The sequence below is a fragment of the Notolepis coatsorum genome (genome assembly GCF_963971535.1).
Source record: "Notolepis coatsorum genome assembly, chromosome: 20".
Lineage (NCBI taxonomy): Eukaryota > Metazoa > Chordata > Actinopteri > Aulopiformes > Paralepididae > Notolepis > Notolepis coatsorum.
In genome coordinates, this window is record NC_140184.1 from 11779992 (window position 1) to 11803737 (window position 23746).

Consider the following 23746-nt stretch of genomic DNA (forward strand, 5'->3'; position numbering starts at 1 on the left):
AGACCAAACTGGGCCCGAGACTCTTCCAGCGCTCCCTGCTGACGCAGGGCCTGTGGAATGCGGGGTGACCTGCCTACAAGTTCCCTCCACCTCACTTCATCCGTGGAACACCAGCATAACCCTTCCTCTGGTTGCATTTTTTCACCGTGGGATAGACGCCTATTTCAGGACAATACACGCTGAAGAAGGAATTCTGCTATCTGGGTTACTGTAACCACTACTACTATTACTACTACTACAACCACCACTACTACTATTACTACTACCACTACTACTATTACTACTACCACCACTACTACTATTACTACTACCACCACTACTACTATTACTACTACCACTACTACTACTACAACCACTACTACTACTACTACTACTACAACCACTACTACTACCACCACCACTACAACCACCACTACTACTATTACTACTACTACTACAACCACCACTACTACTATTACTACTACCACTACTACTATTACTACTACCACCACTACTACTATTACTACTACTGCTACCACTACTACTATTACTACTACTACTACTGCTGCTACTACTACTGCTGCTACTACTACTACAACCACTACTACTACTACCACCACTACTACCACTACTACTATTACTACTACTGCTACCACTACTACTATTACTACTACTACTACTGCTGCTACTACTACTACAACCACAACCACCACTACTACCACTACTACTACTACTACTACTACCACTACAACTACTACCACTACAACTACTACCACTACCACTATTTCTACTGCCACTACCACTATTACTACTCCCACTACAACTACAACTACTACCACTACAACTATACTAATACTACCACTATTACTACTACCACCACTACTACTACTACTACTACTACTACTACTACTACTACTACTACTACTACTACTACTACTACTACTACTACTACCACTACTACTATTACTATTACTGCTACTACTACAACCACTACTACTACTACCACCACTACTACTATTACTGCTACTACTACAACCACTACTACTACCACCACTACTACTATTACTACTACTACTACTGCTGCTACTACTACTACTACTACTACTACTACTACTGCTACTACCACCACCACTACTACTGCTGCTACTACAACCACCACTACTACTATTACTACTACTACTACTACTGCTGCTACTACTACTACTACTACAACCACTACTACTACCACCACTACTACTATTACTACTACTACTACTACTGCTGCTACTACTACTACTACTACTACTACTACTACTGCTGCTACTACAACCACTACTACTACTACCACTACAACCACAACCACCACTACCACCACTACTACCACCACTACTACTACTACTACTACTACTACTACTACTACTACTACTACTACTACTACTACTACTACTACTACTACTACTACCACTACCACTATTTCTACTGCCACTACCACTATTTCTACTGCCACTACCACTATTACTACTCCCACTACAACTATACTAATACTACCACTATTACTACCACTACCACTATTACTACTCCCACTACAACTACAACTACTACCACTACAACTATACTAATACTACCACTATTACTACTACTACTACTACTACTACTACTACTACTACTACTACTACTACTACTACTACTACTACTACTACTACTATCACTACAAGTACGACACGTTGCCCGGGAGGAGTGGGAATCGAGAACCTTCAGATCACCAGATGACTGTCTTCTACCTGACGCCTCAACTTGTGACATATTTGAATTTTCTCTTTAAAAATGATTGGTGGGATGAGAATTGGGAGAACTGAACATTCTGTCGGTGGACCACTGGACACGTATACTGTAGTTTTAGAATCCCAAGATAGAATTTCGACGAACCATTTGAAAAAGAAAAAAACTCACGCTTTTAAGGGTTATAACACCTTCATCCTTATAGCTCGTCGAAAACAATTAGAGCAACCTATTATATCTGCTACCTTAGACCTCTTCCAGATACCATGCTATAGAGCAGCCCTCGAGTAAGCAGCACACGTCAAATCTTATTCGACTCATGAGGCAGAGTAGGCAGAGTCAATAATGCACTACATTATAGAAAACTGTCCCAGGAGGTAGAGGCAAATCAGCTCTGAGCCTGTGTAAAGATTAACCCCTGAACATCCTTTAGCTTGAGGTGGAAGAAGCCATGACACGATACAACACAAGAAAAGGTGCATCCTCCAGTATTATTCTCGGACCCACCTGTCGTCCCTGCTTGAGGCCGGTGGGGGTGCTGGTGGCGCTGCGGGGGGTGGGGCCCAGGAGCCCTGTGGTGCCCAGCAAGCCCAGCCTGGCCCCCGGCAGGCTCCTGGAGGGCATCTGGAACTGCCGCAGGCTCCTCCTGGCGGAGACGCCCGCACCCACACAGCCGGTGGTCGGGAGGGAGTTGGACTGACCGAAGCCCCGACTGAGGGAGACACAAGGAGGACGCAGTTAGGTACGTTTGTAGGGCTGGATGATGCTTTCAAAATATGATACCACCATATCTGACAGTTTGCTGGTTCCCGGCTGTATGTATATATATTAGGGCTGTCAAAGTTAATGCTTTAACTTTGGAGATTAATTTAAATTATTTAAAGCATTAAAATAAATTAATCTAGATTCATCTATGGAGTGAAAAATCTTCAACATTCGGAACTTTCAGCAGTATATTAGCTTGTTCTTTTTTTGCATCGACTCATGCACCTTTTTGATCATCTGACATGAAGATGGAACACATTTTTGTTGTTAATATGATTTATATTACTGGTAGTTAAGACATTATCGTCCTCTAAGCCAATCTGCACTTTAACATAGGCCTGGGTTGTTTTTATTTCTGTTAGCGCCGCAGATATAAGAAAGAGGTCTAGCTGAGTCAATGTTGATGGTTTTGTTGAACATTTGTATTTCACAGGAGAGAAACTGTAATCAAAGAAAGCTATTAAAATAGTATTTTAATCTAAATATACTTTCTTTGTGTTGATTTTACATTAATTCCATGATTTTACTCAAGTAAATATCTGTTACAAGCTTCGGTCTTAAGTAGAAAAAATGCCATTTTTTAATCTAGATTAATCTAGATTAATTACAGAAAATGGTGAGATTTATTAGTTAATTTTTTTTAATCTATTGACAGCACTAATATATATATAACTGCACAGACTACAACATATGATGTTTATCATGCCAGTTAGGGTACCTTATGTATACTGCACCTGTGTATGCTGTATACTTTACTTACTCTGCTTATATTCAGATTCTAAGTGTTATTGACCATATTTATTGTAACATATAATATAACTGATAGGGCCTCATCTGCACCTTTGATTACACTGCCTACTTGCTCATATGCTTATATTCAATCAATTTAATTATATTGTTTACACTATTTTAACTTTTTCTACTGTACTATAATTGTATTGCCTATATTTATGTCTTCTACTCTTACCCTGCCCATAACTGTACCTCCACTCCCCCCTCCCCTATTCTGCTATGATTCAAGGTTCAAGAGGTTTATTCATCACATACATACACAAGACATATCGTGAAATGAAGGTGGCCAGATGCCTGAATTTGAAGGAATATCTTATCTCATCTTATAACGCTACGCTCTGCTAGCTACATATCACAGCCGGGCAAATCATGTAAAGGAACACACCAGCTTTTGGGGAAATTAGCTTATTTGCCGTCTTCCCCAGAGTCAGAAGATAGGAACCCTTCTCATCTCTGCGTGTGTAGTACAAGACGATAGGAACCTTTTTCATCTCTGCGTGTGTAGTACAAGACGATAGGAACCCTTCTCATCTCTGCGTGTGTAGTACAAGACGATAGGAACCTTTCTCATCTCTGCGTGTGCAGTACAAGACGATAGGAACCTTTCTCATCTCTGTGTGTGCAGTACAGAGAGAGACAAGAAGATAGGTACCATTCTCATCTCTGTGTGTGCAGTACAGAGAGACAAGAAGATAGGTACCATTCTCATCTCTGTGTGTGCAGTACAGAGAGACAAGAAGATAGGTACCATTCTCATCTCTGTGTGCAGTACAGAGAGAGACAAGAAGATAGGTACCATTCTCATCTCTGTGTGCAGTACAGAGAGAGACAAGAAGATAGGTACCATTCTCATCTCTGTGTGCAGTACAGAGAGAGACAAGAAGATAGGTACCATTCTCATCTCTGTGTGTGCAGTACAGAGAGAGAGACCCGCAGCCCGCTAGCTAGTTTACACAATGACTGGAAGTGGATACGGACCATTAGCCTACCGTCAACAGTAACTAAATACACTTTCCGACAACTCCAAAACTGTGTTATTTACATGTTGTGACTTGTGACTTGTGTATTTACCGCGACAAGTTTTGACAAGTTGGACCATTTCAACAACTTGAGTGTGTGACAAATACGCGTGGGCTCGATTTGTATGTTTATAGTAATATTACATAATGGCTGGGACTTCATCACCGCTAATGTAGCCGTTGGCACTCCAGCCGACCTCTCTTCAGACCGGGGGCCCACAGTTCACGTTCCGAGCTCTGGGACACGGTCGCCAAGAGCCTGGGCGTGAAGCTACACCGGACTACGTCATACCACCCGCAGGCCAATGGGTTATGCAAGCGTTTTCACCGCTCAATGAAAGCAGCACTTCGGGCCAGCACTTCGGGGCCAGCCTTACTGGCAGCGGCTGGGTGGGTCGACCGGCTCCCCCGTGACCCCCAAGGAAGACCTTCAGACCTCGTCTGCCCAGCTGGTTTTACGGTCAGCTTCTGCTCGTTCCAGGGGATTTACTCCCTTAACTTTACTGCCCCCTGGTCTGCGCAGCCCAGCAGCGGATGGCGGGGACGACCCCCTACCTTGCTCCGACTCCCGAGTAAGGCCCATGGGACCCCCTCGCCAGTTATCCAGCGTCCGAGTGGCCGTAGGGCCCCTAAGGTATTCCCTACAGAGACGCCGGCCTCTACAGGGGTCAGGCGGAGCCGTTATGGCAGACCTCTCTGCCCTCCTGTTCATTGACTCCTTTATTATGATGAATTTTGGGGGGACGTATGTAGTGGGTTCTAGAGACATAATTCACCATGGTATTGTATTGATGTGTTGATGGGGCACTGTCACTTTAAGGAGGTTGGTTTGGGCTGAGAGGAGACGCCCTGTTTGGGGTTTCATTGATAAATGTTTGGTTACTACGAGCTGTCAGATCCAAGCACGGCATAGCTCCGACTGCTGTCACAAGCACGGCTTTGTGTTGTCAACTGTTGGAAATTGTACGTTTCTGTATTCCGACGATTTCTACAACGGTATACTTTAATATTCTGTATGCCTCCCAGTATGTTGTCATCAACCGATCATGCATTATGCGACAGGGCTGTCTTCGTGTCTCAAAAGCCGCCTAACAAGTTGTTTGTTTTGCGTTCAAACTTGTCAGTCGTTTCTCTGTAGAGTGACACTATAATAATCTTTTCTAGTCCACACAAAGCGCAGATGTTGCTCACGTTGTTATCAGATCTTCAAAACCAAACGCACCATATGCCATCTTGCTACAATGTACATAAAAACTATGCAGTCCGCATATGATGTCCTTCCTCTACACTTAGTCTGGAGGAAGGATATACCAAACTTGGAAGTAGATTTTGATTGGGATGAAGTTTGGGCAAACGTACGGCTGTCATCACGCAACCCGGATCATCAACAGATTAATCTTAATTTTATTCATAGGACTTACTTAACTCCTAGACGTTTGCACCTAATGGGGCTCAAACAAGACCCTCGATGCTCCTTGTGTTTAAACGGTGATATTGGTACATTTATGCATATGTATTGGGAATGCCCTCCTGTTAAGATATTCTGGGAAGAAGTAACCACGCAATTATCAGAATTTCTATTTCTGACCATACCTGTACTGCCTTCTGTATTGTTGTTGAATGATGTTTCTCAGTTAGCAGCCTCTATACAGGTAAAGAGACTAATTTTGTCCGGTCTTACGGCTGCTAAAAAGCTGATAGCATCACGCTGGATTCAACCGGATAAAATGTGCCGGAAGGTATGGGTTCTTACCTATCTCGATGTGATTTATCTAGAGATATCTACCGCACGAATTTTAGGTGTTAATGAAGCCAGCATAGCAATCTGGTTAGATGTGGTGGAGAGGATAAAGGATAGCATATGGATTTGTAATTCCTGGTGTTAAACGGAATAATGGATGGATTGTCCAAGAGGGGGTCCTGAGGGGGGAGGGGGGGAAGAGCGAGCAAGAGCATAGGTATTGTATTGTATTTATTATGTGTATATCTTTTAATCTACATTTATTTTGATTTAAGTACTGGACTGTCATTATTGTTATTATTATGTCGGTCATAGTCCTGTGATTTATTGTGGATTTCTACTGTTAATGTATTGTGTGTCTAGTTTTATGTTAAAAAAGGGTAAATAAAAAAACATTTGTTCAAAAAATAAATAAAAACTAACGAAGGTTAGAACGTTGGAACGTTTGGGCTCAGCCCCAGTGTGTGTGTATATGAAACTCCTCCTGCAATCAACAGTCATGTCTCACCTCGACTATTGCAGTCGACCAGCTTCCACCACCGACTCATACAGAACGCAGCAGGCCGCCTGATCTCCAGTCTATTCCTAGAGAGCTGCACTGGCTTCTCATTGCAGCACAAAAATGCGCTTCAAGGTCCTCGACCTGGCATACTGTGCAGCGAGGCGAACGGCTCCCTCCTGCCTCCGATCAATGGTCTCTAACCACCACACACCCTCAAGACCCCTGAGCTCTGCATCTTCTGGCCGCCTGAGACCCACTTCTATCCGAACTCCTAGGGGGGGGGGGTCATCAAACCGAAGCAGGCTATTCTCAGTCCTCGCTCCACAATGGACAGCTGAAACCCGTCCCCAATGTTCAGCCGTCGACTAAAAACACACCTCTTCAATCAATATCTGAAATTAATAATAATTAAATAACCGTCTTTTACTATCATGTACTTTGCTACTATGTCTATACTACTATCTACTATGCTACTATCCCTATACCGCTACCTACTATGCTAATATGTCTATACTACTATCTACTGTACTATGCTACTATCCCTATACTACTACCTACTATGCTAAATTATATATACTACTGTGCACTCAGAGTGTAGCACTCAAGTTTGAATCTGCTAAATGAACAATACCACTCACCCTTAGCTGCCAGAGTTGTACCCTTCCTGCTGACTTGTTGTACACAATTTGTAAGTAGTGTTGGATAAAAGCGTCAGCTAAATGACTAAATGTAAATGTGTGTTCATGTGTACAGTCTTATGTTTGCGTGTCTGGATGTTACACAGCACTGCTGCTCTGTGGCCCATGACGTACATACGTGTGTGTGCGTGTGTGTGTGTGTGTGTGTGTGTGTGTGTGTGTGTGTGTGTGTGTGTGTGTGTGTGTGTGGTGTGGTGTGGTGTGGTGTGTGTGTGTGTGTGTGTGTGTGTGTGTGTGTGTGTGTGTGTGCGTGTGTGTGTGTGTGTGTGTGTGTGTGTGTGTGTGTGTGTGTGTGTGTGTGTGTGTGTGTGTACCTTCTCTGCTGTCGGTATCCTGCCATGTCAAGGAGGGTCTTCCTCGGAATGGACCGGAACAGCCTCTGGACCTGTTGTTTCCATGACAACAACCTCTTCTTCTGCGTCTCAGTGAAGGACTGGTTAGAGAGGAGGAGAGGAAAGAGAAGAGGGGGAGGGAGGAGAGCATAAGAGGTGGTAGGAGCCGGAGGAGAGGAGGGAGGAGGAGAGGAAAGGAGGGGAGGGAGGAGAGGAGAGGGAGAACAGAGGAGGAGAAGAGAGGAGGGGGGGGAGGAAGTGGAGAGAAGGGGGGGGAGGAGGGGGAGGGAGGAGAGGAGAGGAGGTGGAGAGAAGGGGGGGAGGAGAGGAGGGAGGTGAGGAAGTGGAGAGAAGGGGGGGAGGATAGGAGAGGAGGGGAAGGGAGGAGAGGAGGTGGAGAGAAGGGGGGAGGGAGGGGAGGAGGTGGAGAGAAGGGGGAGGGAGGGGAGGAGAGGAGGGGGTGGGGTGGTGACAGGGATGAAGTGTAGCAGACAGCATGACTCAGCGTTTTCAGTCTAGGTGTATTAAGTCTTTTAAAATGCTTCTTATTTATCTTTAGTATGGATAACATGGACTACTGTACAGTTCTGACACAGCATGCCGTCACATAGTTGATATTCAACCCCGACTCAGTTCAGAGAGACAGTCGGTCTTCCTCTGGTCTACACAGCCTAATGTTTTAGGTCACCATGACACAGCGTTACGACTGTGTTCCGCTTCCGCGAGTTGGAAACGAACACCTCCTCGCGCCCCTGCATAGGTTCCCTGATCGGATGGACATCTTAAGACACGTGCGGGAATTCAAGCGCGACATAAATCGTTGAGGACCAATAGGAAGAGAGCTTTACAGGACTGGAGGCGGGACGTGGGAAGTGGGATTATTTAGAAATTGATATGTTGGATTGGATGTAATAACCCAGATACGGTGTGTGAGGTGACAAGTCATGTTTCACTTCATGATCCCTCTGTAGGCGTCTGTGGCAGAAGGTGTGTGTACCTCGTGGATAAGGCACTTGTCGATGAGTTGCAGGTAGGAGCTGATGTTCTCCTCGTCGGGCCTGGACACCAGCAGCTGGGTGCAGACTGGGGGGGGGGGAGAGGGGGGGTTGGAAGGAGAGAGGGGAGGAGTGGGTGGGTGGGAAAATTATGTTATTCAATTATAAAAAAAAAAAAAAAATGCTAATCTATGAAATGACAACAAGTCTTATTCGATAACAACAATCTCAAAATGACCATTAACTCTTTCACTGCCACACGGCAAAGGGTTAACCCTTTCACAACCACACTACAGAAGGTTAACCGTCTGTAGTGTGGTAGTGAAAGGTTAACCTTCTGTAGTGTGGTAGTGAAAGGTTAACCTTCTGTAGTGTGGTAGTGAAAGGTTAACCGTCTGTAGTGTGGTAGTGAAAGGTTAACCTTCTGTAGTGTGGTAGTGAAGGGTTAACCTTCTGTAGTGTGGTAGTGAAAGGGTTAACCTTCTGTAGTGTGGTAGTGAAAGGGTTAGAAGAGGTTACAAACAGATGTGCGTTATCATTATTCACTCTATTTCCCTCTATTTCACCGTGGGCTACAGTAAACTGTGATGACTCATACACGGGACGTTTTGTAGGAAGTCACGTAGGTGCTTCTGGCAACACCTTCCTCTGCGTCGCCCCTAAATCATCCCCTCAAATGCCATCATCCACGCGATTCCGCTTTCACTTGCGAAATACCGTATTACAACCACAAGAGCCTACTACTGTACAGGTAATATTACAACCACAAGGGCCTACTACTGTACAGGTAATATTACAACCACAAGGGCCTACTACTGTACAGGTAATATTACAACCACAAGGGCCTACTACTGTACAGGTAATATTACAACCACAAGGGCCTACTACTGTACAGGTAATATTACAACCACAAGGGCCTACTACTGTACAGGCAGCCGCGCTGCGGGTCTGCGGTGGTTTCCTGCTGGTTCCAGGGGACGTGGTTTTTCAGCAATGCAGTGAGACCAGAGCCTTCTGCTGTGGGCCTCTGCTGCACCCTTACTGCCCAGTGAGACCAGAGCCTTCTGCTGTGGGCCTCTGCTGCACCCTTACTGCCCAGTGAGACCAGAGCCTTCTGCTGTGGGCCTCTGCTGCACCCTTACTGCCCAGTGAGACCAGAGCCTTCTGCTGTGGGCCTCTGCTGCACCCTTACTGCCCAGTGAGACCAGAACCTTCTGCTGTGGGCCTCTGCTGCACCCTTACTGCCCAGTGAGACCAGAGCCTTCTGCTGTGGGCCTCTGCTGCACCCTTACTGCCCAGTGAGACCAGAACCTTCTGCTGTGGGCCTCTGCTGCACCCTTACTGCCCAGTGAGACCAGAGCCTTCTGCTGTGGGCCTCTGCTGCACCCTTACTGCCCAGTGAGACCAGAGCCTTCTGCTGCACCCTTACTGCCCAGTGAGACCAGAGCCTTCTGCTGTGGGCCTCTGCTGCACCCTTACTGCCCAGTGAGACCAGAGCCTTCTGCTGTGGGCCTCTGCTGCACCCTTACTGCCCAGTGAGACCAGAACCTTCTGCTGTGGGCCTCTGCTGCACCCTTACTGCCCAGTGAGACCAGAGCCTTCTGCTGTGGGCCTCTGCTGCACCCTTACTGCCCAGTGAGACCAGAACCTTCTGCTGTGGGCCTCTGCTGCACCCTTACTGCCCAGTGAGACCAGAACCTTCTGCTGTGGGCCTCTCCAGTGAGACCAGAACCTTCTGCTGTGGGCCTCTGCTGCACCCTTACTGCCCAGTGAGACCAGAGCCTTCTGCTGTGGGCCTCTATGAGCCCCCCCACTTAGTGAGGTGAGGGCGCACGATTCCATTTGGATTCTTGGGGTCACGATTTGATTAAAAATGTATTCTCGATTCAATACATAGGTGTCAAAGAAAAAAAAAACGAAACACACGCTACAGGAACCCTCTGACTGTAATGACTGATATACTGTATTAGCTAAAGTGAGCGGTTACTAACTAATTCACCAGTGAACAGAGATGGAGACACAGGGCCACCGGCCGCCGTTACCTTTGCCCATAACGCGCGTGAATTGACCGGGCAGGTCTCCCTCCGCGACGAGGCTGGTCCCAGGCTCCGCTTCTCCTCCTCCCCCGCCGCCGCCCCCTCCGGTGAGGTGGGAGCCCGGGGCGGCGCTCTTGCTCTCGGCGCTCAGCAGGGGGCGCTGCGGAGACACCTCCTCGCCGCCGTTGAAGGCCTTGACGGGCGTCTGGATCATCTGATGGAGCTCCTGCAGCGGGGCGCGTAGGTTACCTCCCTCCAACACGTCCTGGAAGAGGGGTGGAGAAAGAGGAGAGTGAGGACAGGAGGGACAGGGGGAGGAGGACAGGGAGGAGGAGGAGCGGGACGAGGTGCAAGGGGACAAGGGGTCGAGTTGGGCAGGAGGTTTCCTTCAGTGCATTAGGTGGGTCTCACACCCACCCAGACTGCCATTATAGGGATATGGAACCGCAAACCTGTTACAGTTGAAGACCGGTTCAAAATGGTCCATCTGAATCATTATGCCTCTGAGCTTATTTCATTTTCAAACCTTTATTTAAACTCGAAAGGCAACTGAAATAAGCAAAACATTCTATATATTTTTAGGGCTGGGCGATAAAACGATAACGATAATTATCGCGATATATTTTAATAATCGATGATAAAAATAACATCGATAATAAAAAATCATATTTTTTTATTGTGACCTGCAACAGGGCAATACTGACCAAATTGAGATTTATTTTTCTCTTGTCCATTTATTTTGCTTGCTTTCTCATTTAAAATACAGTTTGAAACCGTCTGTACACAGTAGGCTATGTGTGCTAGCAGAGCTAGTCTCCAGTCGCGAGTCACGGTGCACATGTGCGGTGGTTTGTCCACCAAAAAAGCGCCAAAAGATAGAAAAGAAACTAGCAGAGCCAGAACTGTTCAACACCCCTGGAGCCACAGACAATTTTTTTTGGTACTTTCGCTTTCAAACCAGCTGCAGCCTGAGAACTGGAGTGTGAGGGGCTGTAACACTAAAGATGGCGGCAACAACAAAGACTATTTTTAAATAATAATTTTTTTAAAGAAAATTCTTTTTTTAATATTAATAAAATATAGATAATTATCGATATCGAACGATATGAAAAATGTTATCGTGATATATCATGATAAAAATGTTGGCCATATCGCCCAGCCCTTATGGCATATAAAATCATAACAATAAGACAACAAGGCGAGACAAAAGCAAGGATAACAAATAAATTAAAACACGTACAACTTGATTGGCAAAGGTTGGAGATCAAGGTTTTAAACTCTGCAACAGAGGGGAGAATATTAAGCTTTAAGGACTGTTGGAGTTCATTCCATGAGTTAGAGGGGCATCATAGCAAAATGCAGATTTACCCTGTTCCGAGCAAACTCAGGGACCTTATCAATTCCTTTTATCGATGCTGGCATTGTTTTTCTGACAGTTGTGTGTTGCAAAACGATGAGGCCATGCGTCTACACTGTTGGAGTTGTTGAGGAGCGTGGTTTCATTCCGTGAAGAAAGACGTCAACAACAGTGCTGCAGTTGTAATGTCTGTAAAATGATAATTTCAAGTATGGGTGGAAACTCCAGCAATATGCTGAAACATCTTTCTATGCAACAAGGGTTTAAATTCCAGGAATGCCATGTATTTGACCTCTACGCACAAGTGCTTCCCAACTGAGTGCACCCGTTACCAAGGGTAAATAATACCCTTGTTATAATAACATTATTGCCAGGCAGACAGGCTCACCAGATTCTTTCTTTGACTAAGAAAATCTAAATGAAAATGAATGATGTACAAATGTTTCTCTCATTTCATCCATTTTAGATGACGGCAGAGTATTGCTACAACTAGCTCTCAGGCTACAACTAGCTCTCATGCTACAGCCAGCTCTCAGGCCACAGCAAGCTCTCATGCTACAGCTAGCTCTCATGCTACAGCTAGCTATCAGGCCACAGCTAGCTCTCAGGCCACAGCTAGCTCTCAGGCTACAGCTAGCTCTCAGGCTACAGCTAGCTCTCAGGCTACAGCTAGCTCTCAGGCCACAGCAAGCTCTCATGCTACAGCTAGCTCTCATGCTACAGCTAGCTCTCAGGCTACAGCTAGCTCTCAGGCTACAGCTAGCTCTCATGCTACAGCTAGCTCTCAGGCTACAGCTAGTTCTCAGGCTACAGCCAGCTCTCAGGCTACAGCTAGCTCTCAGGCTACAGCTAGCTCTCAGGCTACAGCTAGCTCTCAGGCTACAGCTAGCTCTCAGGCTACAGCTAGCTCTCGGGCTACAGCTAGCTTTCAAGCTACAGCTAGCTCTCAGGCTACAGCCAGCTCTCAGGCTACAGCTAGCTCTCAGGCTACAGCTAGCTCTCAGGCTACAGCAAGCTCTCAGTCTCATGCTACAGCTAGCTCTCAGGCCACAGCTAGCTCTCATGCTACAGCTAGCTCTCAGGCCACAGCTAGCTCTCAGGCCACAGCTAGCTCTCAGGCTACAGCTAGCTCTCAGACTACAACTAGCTCTCAGGCCACAGCTAGCTCTCAAGCTACAGCTAGCTCTCAGACTACAACTAGCTCTCAGGCTACAGCTAGCTCTCAGGCCACAGCAAGCTCTCATGCTACAGCTAGCTCTCAGGCTACAGCTAGCTCTCAGGCTACAGCTAGCTCTCAGGCCACAGCTAGCTCTCAGGCCACAGCTAGCTCTCAGGCTACAGCTAGCTCTCAGGCTACAGCTAGCTCTCAGGCCACAGCTAGCTCTCAGGCTACAGCTAGCTCTCAGGCTACAGCTAGTTCTCAGGCTACAGCCAGCTCTCAGGCTACAGCTAGCTCTCAGGCTACAGCTAGCTCTCAGGCTACAGCTAGCTCTCAGGCTACAGCTAGCTCTTGGGCTACAGCTAGCTTTCAAGCTACAGCTAGCTCTCAGGCTACAGCCAGCTCTCAGGCTACAGCTAGCTCTCAGGCCACAGCAAGCTCTCATGCTACAGCTAGCTCTCATGCTACAGCTAGCTCTCAGGCCACAGCTAGCTCTCAAGCTACAGCTAGCTCTCAGGCCACAGCTAGCTCTCAAGCTACAGCTAGCTCTCAGACTACAGCTAGCTTTCAGGCTACAGCTAGCTCTCAAGCTACAGCTAGCTCTCAGACTACAGCTAGCTCTCAGGCTACAGCTAGCTCTCAAGCTACAGCTAGCTCTCAGACTACAGCTAGCTCTCAGGCTACAGCTAGCTCTCAAGCTACAGCCAGCTCTCAAGCTACAGCTAGCTCTCAGGCTACAGCTAGTTCTCAGACTACAGCTAGCTCTCAGGCTACAGCCAGCTCTCAGGCTACAGCTAGCTCTCAGGCTACAGCTAGCTCTCAGGCTACAGCTAGCTTGAGTCGCCCATCAGCTCCCAGCCAGGAAAACCCTTTCACGCTTGCTGCAATTTAAAATGTTTTTTTTATTATTATTATTATTATTATTATTATTATTATTAGGAATCAATAAGGGAATCGATAAAGAATCTGACCGAAAAGCAGAATCAACAATGGCACTGCTATCAATAAAATCGTATCAAGTCCCATCCCTAACTGCCACGTGGTATTATTCATAGTAAAATAATACACACAAATACCCTGGTCACGTCAGGTTTCGTTGATTCATATCGCTCCAGCTCTGCGACTTACATGAGCAGCGCGTTAAAACCCAAAATACCAAGCAACAGGTGTCCCATTTCCCCAGCCTACAAATGGGTCCGGAACAAATTTTAGACTGAAGCCTTGATGAAAAGGTTAGGCCTGAATTTAGCAGACCCAAGTAGACCCTCCTGCGGTTTGCCCTTAAATGCCATTGTCTGAGGGCTTGCTGGTTGAGGGTCAGGGGGGGCTTTTAAAAGCAGAGACCAAAACTCTACTTCCTGGATTAGATGCCCTTAGTCACCGTCTCAGATAAGTACACCGAGTTAGACCCCCCCCCTCCATCTCAACACCACCACCACCAAACAGGCACACAGGACTGGGAGGGTGGTGCCCCGTGTAGCTCTGCTTGATCCTCCAATCGTAACCGTTGCTTCTCTCAAGCGACAGTTGTGATTGGAGGATAAGGGAAAGAGGGTTTGAGATCGATTAATTTGAATAGATAGAAAGGGCTTCCTCTTCTTTGGTACACTACTACAGTATAAAAAAGACGGTTAACCCTTTCACTGCCGCACTACCAAAGGGTTAACCCTTTCACTGCGACAACACAGAAGGTTAACCCTTTCACTGCCACACGACAAAGGGTTAACCCTTTCACTGCCACACTACAGACAGGTTAACCCCTTACTGTCGATAGTAAAGGGTTAACCTTCTGTAGTGTGGTAGTGAAAGGGTTATGAATTTCAGCCAATCAGCATTGTTTCCTGTGTGGACAGTACGTGGACACAACCCTCACTGGAATGTTCAGCCAAATTACGTCTGGTGTTTTAACCGCGGTAACACAGTTGGTAACCATGGTAACACACATCAACTTTCCGAGTCTCGTGCACCAAACTGTACGATATGGACAAAATCTTCCATCACGATATGGGTTAATTTCATATTTTGATAACAATATATATATTATGGGTTATATGGGTTATATGCAAGTGTATAAGTAAGTATATTGAAGGATTATATGCAGGTATATTCAGACAAATATATATATATATATATATATATATATATATATGCAGTAAAAATATATATAAATGTAAATGTAAATATATAAATGTATATACAGCACTATTGTGCATGCTATCATACTTCATTTAATTTCATTTCATTTCAAACCTTTATTTATACTCGTGAAAGCACTGAGGTTTCCCTCATTTACAGTGATGACGAGTTAACAAAGGACACAAATATCATAACAGTTAATAATTACAATGAATTACAATTACTACAATGATGGATTAAAAACAATTACATGATTCAGTACATAGGTCAAGTGCAATGCCTTTAAACTCCATGAATGACGGGAATGTTCCGAGAGTTACATGAGTTAAATGCAGGTATATTTAGACAATATATATATATATATATATATATATATATATATATATATATATATGCACTATTGTATATGCCATCACACAGAGTTCTCTGAGTTAAATGCAGGTATATTTAGACATATACTGTATATATTTATAATTATATATTAGGGGTGTAAAGGTACACGTAGCCGTACCGAACCGCTTCAGTGTGTACCGTACCGTACCGTACCGAACGGCTGTTTACCGAACGAATACAACGGTATGTTAACCACTAACGACCGCCCACCAGGGGCTGTTTTTTTCACAATCTAATATCATTCTTTTGATTTTTTTCTTTTTCTTTTTACAAATCAATTCTTTATTTCAATATAGAATATTCGTTGACAGCCCTACAAGTACAATTAGTCACTGCACACTACATCACCCCTGAGTGGAACATGGAAAGCCAAACTTTCCCCCACTGTAACGAAAACCTGTGACTTCAAAACTGAGGTAACGTGGTTTTTGTGTACCGTTACACCTCTAATATATATATATATATATATGCAGTAGGGGTGGGGGAAAAAATCGATACGTAGTAGTATCGCGATACTTTGCGTGGCGATACTGTATCGATACAGGGACGCCAAGTATCGATATCTAATTATTCATAAAAAAAACTATTTCTTTTTTTTTGTATAAGGAAGTTGCACTGTTCATTTCAATACCTGTAATAGTACAGTAGTCCACACACACACACACACATGTAGTGCATTCAGTTAAGTTGGAGTATGACTGTAATACAAACAGTTCAGTTTGTCAGGTACATGCAACACAGATTACAGTGTTTACATCCGTCTGCTTGAGAAAATACCATGTTCTGCAATAAAAATTATTGAAGTGAGATGAACAGACTGAACTGTATTTTATTAGATAAAACATGTTGACAAAGTTTTACTTTGCAGCTGAAAAAAGGTAATAAATGAAATTTGATCAAAAAAAATCTATCGAACTATCGTATCGTGACGCAAGTATCGCGATAGTATCGTATATCGTGAGGTCTCTGGCGATTCCCACCCCTGATATGCAGTAAATATAAATAATATATATAAATATAAATGTGAATCTAGGGTCCATGTGGTGCACCACCCAGAGTGCGTTAGAGGACGGCGTGGCCGACGGACTGACCTTCTCCAGGCACCGCAGCAGGTTCTGCCTCTCCTTCAGCTTCTGGATGCTGATGACGATCTTGTGTCTCGCTCCTTTGGTGACGTTCTGTTCGGGGGGAGGAAAGATGCGGTTAATTCACACGTTTAGCTCTTCATTCACAGCGTCTTGTCCTTCGTTTATACATTTAGTCATTTGGCTGAGACTTACACGTTCTGTATATGACAGGTCAGCAGTTCCTGATGAATTGAAAATGGGGGACCCTGATGTAAACAAGACGAAAGTCTTTCTCTGGTCTGCTGCATCCCCTTAACAATTGTATGTATTGAGCCGTACTGTATTGTACCCATTCTGCAATCTGTTAATAAAGTTTTCAATCAATCAATCAATCAAGGGTACCACTCTTTCAGCTGTGACACGTGGGTGCTGCAGTGTCGAGTGCATATTAGCAGAGACGTATTGTTTTTTTTATTTAGTGACAAAGTGCACGACGAGTAGATAGTAGTATAGCCTGACGTGATTATGGGATGTTTTAAAAAACGCTATTTGAAATACCTTAACCCTTTCACTACCACTCTACCAAAGGGTTAACCCTTTCACTGCGACACGACAAAGGGTTAACCCCTTTTCACTACCACACTACAGAAGGTTAACCCTTTCACCGACACACTACAGAAGGTTAACCCTTTTCACTACGACACCACAGAAGGATAACCCTTTCACTACCACACTGCAGACGGTTAACCCTTTCACTACCACACTGCAGACGGTTAACCGATTTTTTTTAAATAGAAACTGAACCACGAATTTTCACATAGTCCCGTACAACTGCATTTCAAGATGTTGCATAATGTTTTGATAATTATTTACATTAACCACTATTATACGTTAACAATAAATGATGGTCAATAACACTGAATATACACTTTACTTACTCATAGTATATATTCAGATTCTAAGTGTTATTGACCATGTTTATTGTAACGTATAATATAACTGGTGGGGCATTACAGACCCTCATCTGCACCTTTGATCAAACTGCCTACTTGCTCATTATATTCTGAGTTAATTGTATTATTTACACTGCTTATTTTTATCTGTACTAATTGTATTGCCTTATGTCTTTCTACTATTACCCTGCCTGTACCTCGCCCCTCCCCCCTCCCCCATGCTGCTATGACACCTTCCCCAAGGGGATCAATAAAGGAATATCTTATCTTATTATACATACGATTATTTAAATGTATAAAAGACATTTCTCCACCAGTGTCATTATTAGACAGTGTCTTCTGGTTTGTGTGTGTATGTGCGTGTGCGTGTGTGTGTGTGTGTGCGTGTGTGTGTGTGTGTGTGTGTGCGTGTGTGTGTGTGTGTGTGCGTGCGTGCGTGCGTGCGTGCGTGTGTGTGTGTGCGTGCGCGCGTGTGTGTGCACATGTGCACGTGTGTGTGTGTGTGTGTGCGTGCGCGTGTGTGTGTGCACGTGTGTGTGTGTGTGTGCGTGCGCGTGTGTGTGTGTCTCAACAGACCTGTGACTCTAGCTGGTGCTCAGTGAGTGACATCATCTCATCATAAGTCATGGTGGAGAAGAGGGCAGCGTACTTATGGAGGCGGAGACTCTTCAGCCATGCAGGAACATCTGTGAGGCAGGCCACACACACACACACACACACACACACACACACACACACACACACACACACACACACATACACACACACACACACAGAGAGATGTCGGTCATGGGGCTGTCCCATGTAACACAGGCCCAGCTGGAATGAATCAGCCTAATGGGGCTGACACACTATGACATCACACGTATGGGTGAACTCCCTGTCTGTTGCTCCTCCCTCTTAGTATTTAGGAACGGGTGCGCTCCTTTTAGGACGCTAAGCACCCTCGGCCAGTCGCTGCCGCAGCACCGGAGCTTACATACACGGCACGAGGAGAGGAGCAGCGCTGTCTTCACTCGCTCGACAGAAAGCAAATAGTTAACTTTGCCATCTAGATTTGAGTCTAAGAATTCTGACCTCACGTAGGCCATGTCTGCCCCAATGAACGAGCGACTTTAGGCCTAATCGTGAATAGGGCCGTCTAGAGGTGGCTTTTTTTTATATGAATTCTTCAAAGAAAACATATTTTGTTTAAAGTCCCCATGAAACAGCTAGCAGAATGCTATTTGATTCCATATGTTTATGGGGTTCCTGTAAAAAAAAAAAACAGGAAGCTAGGGAGGGATATTGATTGGCATTTATAGTAGCTAATAGTGCTGAATGTGCATTACGGTCGATCCATTAGCTAGCAAGCTAATGTTAGCAACATAGATTAGCAACTTTATACAACAATATTACTAGCAAGCTAACATTGAACATGTGTTCATATTCAAAGAGGCGGAGTGCTAGTTCAGTTACAATGGGCTGTAAATGTCATTCTAGAAAGCATTTCATTGGACGCAAAATTTGTATACGCCCCATGTGCTGGATAATTTATTTGTCTTCGTTTTCCAGGAAATTACAAACTTCTATTTTGATTTCATGGGGCCTTTAAGGATAAGGATAAGTACATGGACTTTCTTTTGAGTGTTTATTCATACTCTGATAGGTCCTACACCGTGTGGGCTTCTGTTTGTGTTGAGAGACGGCTGCTTTATATTACACTTTATATTTACACTATAAATAATATACACTTTATATTTATCTATTATTAAAGAGATTTGCACTACATTCGTACCTCATTTGCACCTTACCCTACGTTTTGTACCTCATTTCATCTCTGCATTGTACCTCACTGTTACTCATTTTACTCTGTATTGTATATTGTATTATGTATATTGACTGAACATTCCTTTACTTACTTCTTAATAACTTAAAAAAACAAAAACAATTTTACTTACTTTATTCACTGTATGTAGCACACTCTCAGGGGCTCATACAGAAACAAGCATTTCATCATAAAGTATTGTGTATTTTATTATGACAAATAATAAACAAACGTGAAACTTGAAACTTGCTTCTCGATGTTGATTCAGAGCGAGCAGGTCGGCCCTTGACGTCACCCAGACGGTGCATTTTAAATCGAGTCCCGCCCTGTCTAGGACTCAAAGGAGTTCACCCAATGAACAAACAGGATGGGTCAGTCAGTGTTGTTGGAAAACCCTCCTCCTGTGAGAATATTGGGGCTATATGTCACGTCCTCACTGTCACCAACACCACACACCTATCACTTCAACTTCTTCCCTCTCTGCTCAACCAATGAGACGTGGTTTTGTCTTGTGCCCTAAACAATTGACAACAGTTGATCACAAGCTCCTCTTACCTCAGTCAAGCCACATTAAGCTAAGCTTTTGTTCCCCCTGGCTTTTTCTTGACCCTCCAATCACAACCACCTGACACCTAGTAAGCCTAATATCTTCCTTGGCCTGAAACCCAGTAAGCCTATTATATTCATTAGCCTGAAACCTAGTAAGCCTAATATCTTCATTAGCCTGCCACCTAGTAAGCCTACTATATTGCATGGCCTGAAACATAGTAAGCCTAATATATTTCATGGCCTGAAACCTAGTAAGCCTAATATATGCCATGGGCTGAAACCTGAAACCTAGTAAGCCTAATATATTTCATGGCCTGAAACCTAGTAAGCCTAATATATTCCATGGGCTGAAACCTGAAACCTAGTAAGCCTAATATATTCCATGGGCTGAAACCTGAAACCTAGTAAGCCTAATATATTCCATGGGCTGAAACCTGAAACCTAGTAAGCCTAATATATTGCATGGCCTGAAACCTAGTAAGCCTAATATATTCCATGGGCTGAAACCTGAAACCTAGTAAGCCTAATATATTCCATGGGCTGAAACCTGAAACCTAGTAAGCCTAATATATTTCATGGCCTGAAACCTAGTAAGCCTAATATATTCCATGGGCTGAAACCTGAAACCTAGTAAGCCTAATATATTTCATGGCCTGAAACCTAGTAAGCCTAATATATTCCATGGGCTGAAACCTGAAACCTAGTAAGCCTAATATATTCCATGGGCTGAAACCTAGTAAGCCTAATATATTCCATGGGCTGAAACCTGAAACCTAGTAAGCCTAATATATTCCATGGGCTGAAACCTAGTAAGCCTAATATCTCCCTTGTCCAGGGTGGATCACCCTTTGCCCTTTTGAATGGGAAGTAAATATTTGGCTTACCATGTGGAAATCCAGGTGGATTGCAGTGCGGTGCAAATATGAAAACAGGAAATCATAATCCACAAATAAAGTCTGTCACTCTAGACGTTCTGTCCACTTTATTCCATAGACCACCTGGAGCCTAAGCAAATAATATAAACACATTCTCACACTCATGTGTGCTAACTCATCAATCCTAATGCTGCTTAGTAATCACACGTGTTGTTTAGTTCCACACAGCTTATCACATATGCTTACTAATGCTTAGCTAGTCCTTCTGACACAGAGAACGCTGAGGAGGGTTGGTCGTTTTCGGAGACGTGTGCTCATCGGTGTGGGTAAAGTGCAGCCGAGAGGAAAGGCCTAATGCTGGGTCAGCTCATCTGTTTTTTGCTTGTGAGTTTTAATTTTTGGTGCCTCCAAACATCCCTGGTTGCACCGCGAGGTGGAATCTGTGCTGAACAAAACAACAAGTGGCGTCTGACTTAAGTCTTATTATTCACAGCGAGAATCTGATCAGCGGTGAATGAAATGTCTTTAGAGCAGGGGTTCTCAAACTTTTTTATACCACGACCCCGGTTAACCGTCTGTAGTGTGATAGTAAAGGGTTAACCTTCTGTAGTGTGGTAGTGAAAGGGTTAACCGTTTTGGTAGTGCGGCAGTGAAAGCCAGGGTTAATGTATCGCATCATTTCAACGTGGAATTAAGGAATATCAAAATAAAAGCACACGTTGTTGAACTTGATCATGCATATTTATTAGACAATTTTATTACAGCACTATGTTATCAATACACATTTATTATAAAATTGTATTTATAAAATTGTATTATAAAAAAAAAAAATGTACTTGCCAATGCGCCGTGACTAATAGTTGTGGAAGCCCTATTAGATTTCATTTCAGTTTCTATTTTTCTTCACCAGGCAAACAAACTCCCATATTGGCACTTTTGGCAACAGTTACGGAAGAACATTCCCCACCAAAACCACTGGGTATTGCTAATTGCAATCTGTGTTTTATGATAAAGAATAATAACTAAATGATCCCCCTTGATGGTGGGATTGGAAGCGGTAGAACGCCTGCAGTAAAAGTATAGATGGTAGGAATCATCGGCCCCAGTAAAGGTCACTCTGGGTCAGCCTCCCTGCCCCAGTAAAGGTCACTCTGAGATACTGACAAACTGCCCTGGCTGGTTCAACCACTCCTCACAGTCACACACACAGCGAATAGCTGGAGGTTGTTTAGCTCAAACGCGGGAACTGACTTGTAGTCAGAACTGTAATTGTAAGGATTAGGACTTGGGGGGGGGGGGGGGGGTATAGCAGGCACCATACCTCTGAAACGACCACAGTTGAATGCTATCCTTATCGTTGCACAATGCATGGAGAACCTGCGTAATATCACAAGCAGAAAAACACTGTGGTCTAGAGTTTTGGGTCATACACATTTGAGGTAACGCTAAACTCACTAACGCTTCACAAGATCAAAATGCAAACCGCAGCCAAATAAAAACCATGGACGTGTGTGTGGGGGGGGGGGGGGGGCGCAGTCTTTGCACGGTGTGATCAGTTTGGCTAATCAGAATGGCTGCCGTCACTGCTGCCAGATGCAGACATCATCATCACCACCATGATTTCATCCAGATGGTACTATGCAGGTTATATGCAGGCTCACAATTCATTTCACCCCCAAACTATCTCAGAATTGTGGCAACGCCAGACATATCACAGTTTGGCTACGTTTCTATATGATAGGTAGGATGTGACACATCTTAGCTTGGCTTTCACAGAACTGGTGCCAGCCGGGGGAGGAGACACAGACGTTACTGTACATGAGACACCAAGCACATGGTTAATGCATGGAGAGGGACCAGTGAGAGCTGCTTCTTGGGTTTCACTGTCCCTGAGGGGAGGGTCCGTCTGAGGGTCTGTCTGTCTGTCTGTCTGTCTGTCTGTCTGTCTGTCTGTCTGTCTGTCTGTCTGTCTGTCTGTCTGTCTGTCTGTCTGTCTGTCTGTCTGTCTGAGGAGAGGGTCTGTCTGTCTGTCTGAGGAGAGGGTCTGTCTGTCTGTCTAAGGAGAGGGTCTGTCTGTCTGAGGGTCTGTCTGTCTGTCTGTCTGAGGAGAGGGTCTGTCTGTCTGTCTGGGGAGAGGGTCTGTCTGTCTGTCTGTCTGTCTGTCTGAGGAGAGGGTCTGTCTGTCTGTCTGAGGAGAGGGTCTGTCTGTCTGAGGGTCTGTCTGTCTGTCTGTCTGTCTGTCTGAGGAGAGGGTCTGTCTGTCTGTCTGAGGAGAGGGTCTGTCTGTCTGTCTGAGGAGAGGGTCTGTCTGTCTGAGGGTCTGTCTGTCTGTCTGTCTGTCTGTCTGAGGAGAGGGTCTGTCTGTCTGTCTGAGGAGAGGGTCTGTCTGTCTGTCTGTCTGAGGAGAGGGTCTGTCTGTCTGTCTGTCTGTCTGTCTGAGGAGAGGGTCTGTCTGTCTGAGGGTCTGTCTGTCTGTCTGTCTGTCTGAGGAGAGGGTCTGTCTGTCTGAGGGTCTGTCTGTCTGTCTGAGGGTCTGTCTGTCTGTCTGAGGGTCTGTCTGTCTGTCTGAGGGTCTGTCTGTCTGTCTGTCTGAGGGTCTGTCTGTCTGTCTGAGGAGAGGGTCTGTCTGTCTGTCTGTCTGTCTGTCTGTATGTCTGTCTGTCTGTCTGTCTGTCTGTCTGTCTGAGGAGAGGGTCTGTCTGTCTGTCTGAGGAGAGGGTCTGTCTGTCTGTCTGTCTGTCTGAGGAGAGGGTCTGTCTGTCTGTCTGTCTGTCTGTCTGTCTGTCTGTCTGAGGAGAGGGTCTGTCTGTCTGAGGAGAGGGTATGTCTGTCT

The 23746-nt window shown here is 44.8% G+C and overlaps 1 protein-coding gene across 1 annotated transcript in view; it reads right to left on the reverse strand.

The window, feature by feature from the left end:
- The window catches only part of samd4a (sterile alpha motif domain containing 4A), a gene marked incomplete at its 3' end in the record, with an annotated part of 140365 nt that overhangs the window by 11230 nt on the left and 105389 nt on the right, over nucleotides 1-23746 (reverse strand). The window contains 6 exon segments of the mRNA XM_084337658.1: nucleotides 2245-2449; nucleotides 7569-7687; nucleotides 8584-8669; nucleotides 10624-10882; nucleotides 16754-16840; nucleotides 18259-18368. Coding sequence (XP_084193784.1) covers nucleotides 2245-2449; nucleotides 7569-7687; nucleotides 8584-8669; nucleotides 10624-10882; nucleotides 16754-16840; nucleotides 18259-18368 — 866 coding nt within the window.